We start from the raw sequence: 9,583 nt of genomic DNA on the forward strand, positions 1-9,583 counted from the left end.
CACCCCAATTGCTAATAAATACATACCAACTCACTGCAAATTTAGGCATCCACTGGGTACGTGTAGCTTTTTTTTTTTTTCCAGAGGAATCCCAACTGCCTGTGGAACTGACAGCTGCATTAACAAGTTGCAAATCTCTGCTTTGTTTAACATACATGTTTGGTTGACTGAAAACCCAGAAAGTAACTGAAATGGTCCAAAAAATCACAATTGCTTTTATTTTTAAACTGAGATAATCTTGTGATTGTGTGTGTTCTTGATTTAAGTGGCCATTCCAGCAGTAGTGCTGTGGCCCAGACTCACTGATTTGCCTTGAGCTGGTGAGCCCTAGGGAAATGGTTCTGCTCCATCTCCCCCAAAGCTCTCACAACTTGTTCCAAATGGACTATTCTTGAAGGAAGCCTACAAAAACCACAACTGATCCAAAAGAACGTACAGCCTGGCTCCCCACAAGGGCAAAGCTATTAATAGCGTAACACTGCTTTTTCCAGAAACCACCATTCTGCAAAGACTGTAACCCCATATGAAAGACAGAGGACACTGCAGACCACTGTACCTTGGCATATACCTATGTTGCTGACCAAAAGAGCAACTGTCCCCATCTCATCCGCATAAATATTCACATGGCTGCCTAGCCTGCTAGATCAGTCCCCCAAGCTGACTCCTTGTGTGGCCACCTGAGTACCAGTGCTAAGGAAGCAGAAGGAATAAGCACGGACAAGGGAAGCCTGGGACTCTCGGTGCATTAGAGAGGTCAGGGCAGTCCGTGGAAGACAACTAAAGGTAAGCCCGGGCTCAAAACTGAAGCAAACTGCAGGAACGGTAGTGCTTTTGGAGAGGCAACTGAAGGTTGAACACCTCCATCCTTCCAAACTGGCTTTTATTATTTTTTTTAAGAGCTAGCCAGCTTTTAGATATACACAGGCCTCTCTGATCACATAGTGAACTGTCTTCCTTCACTACCCCATCAATCCAGCATCATTCTTCCCCTCCTAACTGTCATCCTTCCTCCATTATCTCTATTGCTGTGATGCTACATTTTCTATGTACCTTCCACTAAGTGACCCTGTCCATCCATCCATTCTCCTAAGGACACACTTTTTAAACTGCTTTTCATTAAAAAGATAGAGCCATTAAGGGAGAAGCTAGAGACAAACAAAGAATCCCATCCCTCCAAGATGGTGCTGGCCCCAGAGAACCACTGGGCATGCAGGTGGGGCTGAGCTCTGCCCTTGCTTCAGCCAGCCTGTCTCCCGAGCATGGTGCTACAGCTGAGCTCTCAAATGCTACCTCCGGGTTTGGTAGCATCACCTCACGGCTACGCTGGCAAACTTAGCTCTGTCAGACCACAAAGCATGGGCAGAGCTCAGGGCCCTGCATGCACTATATCCGTAGTCTATTCTCTAACGTTTTTTTCAGCCTGCAATTTTTCCAGGCAAACACTGTTTCCACTATCCCTGGTATGCTCTGGTTCAGTGCCCTACAAGAAAATGGAACACAGCCAGTGGCCTATTTTATTGTAAACAATCTTTATTAGCTGTCTTTCAAATATTAATCCAAATAATTTAAGGTTTCCCCACACACAACCAAGTGCTGCCAAGTAGGAACTTTTGCTGGCAACTTTTCTTAATCTGGATGAACTAGCAGGGTACTGCTGCAGCATCGTGTTATTCAGTGATACAGACTAGAAACACTATAAACAGAGAATTTTTGGTATTATTCTTTTCCAGTATGGGGATATTAAAAAAAAAGAAAAAGAAAAAGAAAAAAAGCAGCATGCTGAAAAGTTCACTGATCAAATTTAATTTTCCCACTCTATCAGTGCCTAAACACTTGAACTCTCTCTGACAATAAGCTAAAAATACACATATTTGTTGCAAGAACAGAACCCTCACTCCCACACAAGCCATAAACCTACTAAATTATACACAACTTAGATGTTTAGTAGTATTCCTACAGGACTGTTTTCTTGCCTGAGGATTCCTGGTTTCATAAGGCCCTGATTTCATGGCTAATGGGTACTATCTTCTGCTATTACAAGTGCTGGAGGCTCTCCAGACTAACACAACCTGTTACAGGTGACTAGGAACACCTCCATATCCATTTCCGATTCCTGAATACCTGGGATGGCATGGTATTTCAGTCAGTCTCAGTCCGGTTCATGTGACAGATGCCAGACACAGCCTGTGCTGCCAGTCTGCTTCTTTGATAAGGAAATGGTCACATTCCCAGAGACCTGATGACCTTTTGGAAATGCTTTTGAATCATTAAGGAAGATACCCACCCCTAATAAAAATTTTTCAGGTTTGATAAGAAGACCCATCATCCATCCTGCCCAAGGGCCAGGATGCAATCTTCTGGTCATACTGTGGGGTGTAAGCTATAGCCACCTCCACTCTCCTAATTTATCTTGTGTCATAGCAGCATTTTACATCTCACAAGAAAAGAAACAAGCAAAGGACCTTCCTTTCCCAGGATAGGTTTGACTGAACTTGCTTGTGTAAGCATAAGTGACACAGGCAGACTGTTTTTAAAACTGTCCTCCTGCCTCTTCTGCCACAGTGACCAAACTCAGTGGCTTAGAAAGCTGAAGTTGCATAAAAAAGAGGGTTTAAGCGAGTTTGTATATTGGTTGGACAGTGTTATAAGGAGAAAGGAACCAAGATTTCAGAGCATGAACTGAGTCCCAGGAGCACAGAGTAAGGAACCATTTTACAGCATGCATCCCATAGTTATTGCCAAGTGGTCTCAGTTGCAAGAGGTCTCTAAAACAAGTGATGAAGGAGCGGGTTCACAGGCCCCACCTGTCCTCCTCAGCACACATGGAATCCCCACTGACACCAGCAGGTGTTGGAAACAGCAAGGAGGCAGGATCTGGCCTCTCAGAATACCTTGGTACTGAGCTTCAGCTACATATTCCACATGTGTACCATAAATGACTTGCCAAATGATGCCATTTGGGTTTAGAGCTGCCCATCTTCATTTTTCCACAAATGCCTCAGATCATTCTTAGGACTGCTGAGTGGTCAGAGCATTCACCAGAGCAATCATGTCCAGTTGTCCTGAGCCACACTAAATGGTTTCTGACCAACTAAACCACCTTACACATAATGCAGGAAATGCCTCACAGCTTCCAGAATTTCTTCATACATGCAACACAGGGCTTGTGAAATCTGAATAGACAAAAGCCTTCCAGTCTGTTAAAGTAATTTCCCTATCCTCCTCTGTCACAACAGTGGAAAAGGCTTGTTCAAGACATTTCTTATCATGGTGGTCACTCCTCTTGTGCACGAAACATAAAGCAAGATGAAGCATTGAATGTGATAGGGCTCATGGTTTGAAGTAGAGGTTACAGTAGATTTGCATCATTAGTAACATAAGACTCATGACTTCTTGGTCTGCATATGAAAAATGAAAGCAAGGATCAGTATCTACTGTTTGCAGATTTCATTACAGTTCTTGATGTCCCACAATTACAGGTGAATACAACTGTACAGGCAAGCAGTCAACATGAGAGCTAGATTAGTTGGTAGATCCCACTGCTTACCTGTTTAGCATGGAAAATAGTGGAATTCCCACTGAAAAAACTCATCTGTCAAATTACAAGCTGACTTCTTGGAACTAGCAAACCACCCAGTGTCAGAGGAAGAAGAGGAGCCAAACTCTACTTTCACACTACTTCAGACTCCAAAGCAACCAGAAATGTCATCAGTGACATTTCACCTGCTCAGGTGCCTTGACGAACCATTTCCACAAATTATTTGCTGATCAGATTTTATTTTCCCCCCACAATATTAAAGATAATTACTACAACCTTCATCCTAGCCAGTGTGAACACATGGCAAGAAATGCCACTGGGCCAGCATGTTTTGATTTCACACTTCTTGCCATATATTCACACTGACTGGGCTGTGTGTCAGCTGTCCCCTGATCTTCTCAGGTACAACATCACTCCTAAGAATCTGGAGTAGTGGCTGACGTAAAATGCTACTTCTGCAGGAATGAGTCCTCCTTCAAGTGAGGGAACTGCTGTCTCCCAGGAGTTGAACTGAAGCACTTCTCATCACACTCATGTCATTAGCACAAGCAAACATTCATTACTATAATTTTAAAATAACGGGCTACAGAGGCCACATCCTGAGCTCATGCCTGGAAGATGCATGACAAGCACATGAAGAACATAATGGACAGTTTAAAAACAATTCTTACTGACTATGGTAATTTCCTATTGATGCCCAGGGGATTGCTCTGTGGCTTAGTTCAAGTAACTCTCTTCTTCTGAGAAGACACTTAACATGAAGAAACAGTGTAGTCAAAACATTAGCAGCTGATAGTATCCTCTGAACTTCTCTCCTGTGTCTCATTGACCCACAGTTCACACTGCATCTGTCAAGATGGAACAAACTGTAGCTCAGGTAAACTGTGTTTTAAGACAAGGCAGATGCATCAGTACCAGACTGCTCTTCTCAGTCAAATGATACACTAAGTAGATAACGCACTGGCTAAAAAAAAAGAGTATGTGGAAAGGCAGAAGCTGTTACCTGTGGGTGGAGAGGGAAAAGTATCGACAGAACAAAAAAGTTCCTCGCTGTTTTCAGAGCCATGTGGAGGCAGAAAGCACTCTGCTAGGTCACAAACAGAGGACAGGTCCAATGTGCTGCTCTCATCTGAGTGAGAATTTGATGATGTCTCTTTTCCTTCCATGGTCCCACTGCAGAGACACAAATACAACTGAGCTAGGTTTTTAGAGCGTGAAAATCCAAGCAGAAACCAACACAAACAATTTGGCATTTTTTCACTGCTTTCTGAGCTGAGAAAAGCTGATCAAGCATATTAGTACTTCATTTAAGAAAACAAGAGCAAATTTAAAGATGTAAGGGAAACAGTTGTCAGCCCTAAGTAGGATAACTAGGAGTCCACAACAAATCTGGCTTTCCTAGAGGCTTTCTAGAAGTAAAGATCCAAGCCCCCAACATGAGAAAGCTATGGAGTATATTCCCTTCAGGACACATTATGTGTGCAGTTTAAAAGGAAGTAGGTTCTTCAAGGTCCCTTATCATTCATGCTTCTAGAAGTCACAAGTTAAGCCCCTGCCTCTGTTCATGAAATTCATCACACTCACTAGCAGAATGAAAGAGCATCTTAAAACACGGTAGTCTCAACCCCACAGGGACAGCAAGGATTTTCTTGTGTGGAGACCCTAGGGCAGCTGTATACCCTGTGCACAGCACTTTGGAAAGCTGCAGTTGAAACATCCCACATTCCAACACCGTTCTCTTGAGCTCCCTGAACCAGTCCACCACCACAGAGAGTAGGGCAGGGTTGGTGCCATCCAGCTCCATACCAAGGGCTACAGTGGATGGGCAGTTCTTTCGGAGAGGATGAAATCAAACTGTTCCACTCCAGCAGCTCCAATCACAGCCACACAAGTGTCTCAGGCAGGAGAGGAATGAAAGGCAAAAAACTTGGTGGGGCAGGAGCTCACAGAATGACAAACAGAGAGAAGCAAGTAGGAATCCTCAGGCCAAAGCATGATTAGCACTGCTTCACTAAGAGGGACCCTGTAGACCTCAAGGAAAGATGCAGAAGAGCCCCAAACACCCTCAGTTTCTACCTGACACCTCAGCCACCAGCCTTTGTCCGCCCTGCACAACCCCTTGTGAGGCAGCTGAGACTCTCCACTAACAGTACCAAGTCTGAGCAGAGTACTGCTGTACTTCACCTGTAGCAACACCAAATAGAGAAGGAATTGACCCAGTTCTTATTGCAAGGCCTCATGCCAGAAGGACTTTTGCACAGGAGCTTCACTTAAATACTTACTGAGCATGCACTGATGATGACATTGAATGGGGTAAGTGTGAGTAGACATTGTGTTTTCCCCTCACTCAAGTAACAGATGCTACTTTTCATGGAAAAAACATGGACAGAACAAGAGTGTTTCTCATGACATGTGAGTTTAGTTCCCAGACTCCAGGAGATTTTGTGCAAGTTTCTTCCTTCACCTGCTTCATTTACTTATACATGATTTAAAAAAGCAGGTTGTGGCTGTCTGTGCTACCCCCTCCACCAGCTGTATCCTTTCACTATTTTGGTAAAGAGTGATAGGACAGAGGAACCAGATCCTGTGGTCAGGCAATGGCTTGGGACCCTACAGGCTCACATTTATTTCCGCTTCCATAAAATGAAAAAGGCAACATACTCTTATCTCAGAGCTGTTGTCAGTGAGGAATGTTAGAGCCACGGGGGCCAAACAAATGCCTAGAAGGGATTACTACTGAAAAATGAAGTAAATACCTTCATGCAGATTAAAAAAAAAATCACCTCTCCTTAGGTGTTTCTGTGTGGAGTCAACTTGTAGCCAAGATGCACCTCTGACCTTTGCAGAATGCTGACTCACTAATTAACAGAGTGGAGATGTTGGCTGTGATACTGGAAGAGAGCAGCTGCCTTGCCTTGGAGGGACAAGCAAGGTCAGTGCATTCACAGAAAGCTTCCAGGAAAAACAGAGAGGAAGGTTAAAAACAAAACAGAGCACGCAACCCTCTGTCCCCAACAGTCACTTCAGAGGGAAGCTTTTCCTCCATTGATCTTCATGTCCCAAAACACAGATGATCTATGCATACAGAACACAGTGAAGGAGAAACTTTCCTCAAATATTGTTTTCTTATTTGTTCTACTTTTAAAGTACACTAATATTTTAGAGAACAAAAGTGCCTGTTTCAGTCCTTGGTCTGGAAAAAAACGACGACAAAACAAAAAAGAAAGAAATCAAACAGAAACACACAAACAAACAAACAAAAAACCCCACACAAAACAAAAACCAAACAAAATACCACAAAAAAAACCCAACCCAAACAAATACACACACACACTCCGCAAACAAAAAAAACCACAAAAACCAAACCAATCCTATCCCTCCAAGAGCAAATGGGAGATTATAGCAAGAGGAGCTGGTGGTGTGGTACCACGAGAGCTTAAGGCTGTCATTGATACGGGCTGCTGTGATCCTGGCCATTTCTGCCAGCTGCCTGTGCCAGCCTCCTTCCTCATATTGCCATGACAGAGCTAACACCATGTGCAGTCATGTGATGATCAGGTTCAGATAAAACAAATCACCTTTAAAAAAAAAAAAAAAAGTTTTCCCTTAGATCAGCTCCTCCAACAATTTCAGAGTGTAGTTTGACCATATAAGGCAACATAAATCAAGGCTACAGTCGTTCTACTCCCAAAACTGATGGAGAGACATGTTTGTGAGGATAAGCAAGACCTCAGCTCAATCCTGGACCTTCAGGTACTTGAAAGAGACACTGTTACCTCTGTGCCTTACCTAGGAACAGCACTGACGTGGAAGCAGTCCTCTTGGAATCAGTCCTTTGTGAGTAAACAGTCTGTCACTGCTTCAGGATCTCCGTCTTCCTTCATGGTTTGCCAATCCCAGCTTGCTGGAATTAAACAAACAGGTCAGTTACACACTTCGCATCAGCTGATCAGGCTGATGGACAGTGTGACCTTTCCAAACACATATGCCACCTGTCAACAGTCAGTCACCATATATACCACTGTCAAGTCTGGCAAAGAGAAAAGTTTTTTTCTGGGAATCAGAAACACCACATCTAGCAACGCCCTTGAATCTTTTGACAGCAACTGAGACCTCCTGAAAACAAGGGGTCAGTACACTCTAGAAATAAAGCCAAATTTTCTTTGCAAGAAGCTGCCAGATGCGCTGATTATTCAAAACCCGTAAAACAGAGAAGCAAATTATAGGTGGTATCCTGCCCTTCCTCTTGTGGAGGAGCAGATACATCCCCAACAGGTTTATCTAGCGGTGCTTTTGACACCAACATTGACACCCTGTCCTATGTCAGGCCTCAACCAGGACATGCGTATTGAGGGCCACATAACCCAGTGTGTGGAGCAAGCCACAGGCCCACAGAACCCAAATCCTGTTTCTCACCCTCTGCCATTACCTCATTATTTTCAGTGAGCAACCAGGACAAACGTTCTTTCAGGACGAAACTGGATTTTCCTCCAGGCCACGCTTGAGCAGCAGCTGCTGCTGGGCATCTTCCAGTCAAACACACACCACCAAGTGCAATGGGCACGTCAGGGGGTGCGAGGCACTGGCCTTACCAGCTGCCCTGCTCAGCTGGTGTTGGGGGGCGCAGAATACAGGGTCCTCTTCCTCACAGTCTCATCTCTTTCCCCCTTTCCTGCAGGCAAGAGACCCATTATTGCAACAACCGCTCCCTGGGCAGCGCAGGGAAAGGAGAGCAGTGCAGGGCAGCCCCCGAAGGGCGCCCAAAAGCTAGAACCACCCGCGGCGTCGCCATGCCTGCCGCCTCCTCCTCCCCCGCCCCCCCACTTTCTAAGAAGAAAATGAGGCTGCAGCATCCCACGGACCGCAAAACATGGTGCAAGGGAATGAGGGGAAAGCAAATGCCCACAACCACTCTCAGTCCCTCCTCCCCCCTGCCGGGCGGAAGACGATGTGCCCTCGCAGGACCCTCCGCTCCGAGGCCGCCGGCCGCCATCTTGGCTACGGGCAGGGGCGGCCGGAAGGGCCGCGGGCAGGGCGGTGCGGGGCAGGGCGGTGCGGAGCAGGGCGGTGCGGAGCAGGGCGGTGCGGAGCAGGGCGGTGCGGAGCCCAGGCTGACCAGGACCCGGGCGGCAACGGCAGACGCGGGGGTTTTGGCCGCGTCTGCGCGGCAAAAGGGTCCGCCCCTGAGGGCGACTGAACGGAAGCGTCCCGTGGGGCTGCGAGCGGAGGCTTTGTGTGGAAAGAAGCAGAATAAGAGGAGACAAATATAGGGAAATATGGCGGGGGGAGGGCGGCCGCGGCGTCGAGTCAAGTCAAAGCTGTTTCCAGTCAGATTTTTCTCAAAACAAATTTAATTCGGTTTTAATGCTCTCGATTCTGAGGGGAGACATTTTGGTTAGAAACGTAGAATGTCCTGAGTTGGAAGACAACCACAAGGATCATTGAATCCAACTACTGTCCCTGCATATGACAACCCCACAGTTCATGTGTCTGAGGGTGTTGTCCAACTGCTTCTTGAACACTGTCAGGCTTGGGGCCATGACACCTCTCTGAGGAGCCCGTCCCAGTGCTCCACCATCCTCTGGGTGAAGAACCTTTTCCTAATAATATCCAACCTAAACCTCCCCGGCACATCTTCCTTCTGTTCGTTCAGGTGTCATCACCCTTCACCTGGGTGAGGTGAGGCAGCAGCAGGGCTGTCAGCGGCACCGTCCCACAGCTTGCACACGTTCTTTTGTTTGGTCCCGCTCAGGACTCAGTTGTTCTGCACCGCTGCTGTCCAAGCCCTGACCCAAGGTGCATCCTGGACAGCCCTGAGGAGTGGTGACTATGGGGCTGTGCTTGTTCCACGGGGGGGAAACAACATAGCGGGGCCCAGAGGAAACGAGGAAAAAAACAAAACAACAAACAAACCACACAAACTGCAGTTCTCACTCAGAGGGTCAGCAGGTGGGTCGGTGTGAGTCTTTCTGCTAGGGCTTATAGAGCTCATCTACAATAATTCATATGGAGGTGAAGGAAGCAGACGGCCAGTCATTGGCTGCT

The 9,583-nt window shown here is 46.2% G+C and overlaps 1 protein-coding gene across 1 annotated transcript in view; it reads right to left on the minus strand.

The window, feature by feature from the left end:
* The window catches only part of SHLD1 (shieldin complex subunit 1), a 46,678-nt gene extending 38,057 nt beyond the window's left edge, over nt 1–8,621 (minus strand). The window contains exons 1-4 of the mRNA XM_082047286.1: nt 8,401–8,621; nt 7,968–8,210; nt 7,328–7,442; nt 4,542–4,711 (exon numbers count right to left, since the gene is read on the minus strand). Of these exons, the coding sequence (XP_081903412.1) occupies nt 4,542–4,704 (163 nt within the window). The 5' untranslated portion in view covers nt 4,705–4,711; nt 7,328–7,442; nt 7,968–8,210; nt 8,401–8,621. The remainder of the gene's footprint in view (nt 1–4,541; nt 4,712–7,327; nt 7,443–7,967; nt 8,211–8,400) is intronic.
* Nucleotides 8,622–9,583: the final 962 nt, after the last annotated feature.

The sequence above is a fragment of the Streptopelia decaocto genome (assembly GCF_964273445.1).
Source record: "Streptopelia decaocto genome assembly, chromosome: 3".
Classification (NCBI taxonomy): domain Eukaryota; kingdom Metazoa; phylum Chordata; class Aves; order Columbiformes; family Columbidae; genus Streptopelia; species Streptopelia decaocto.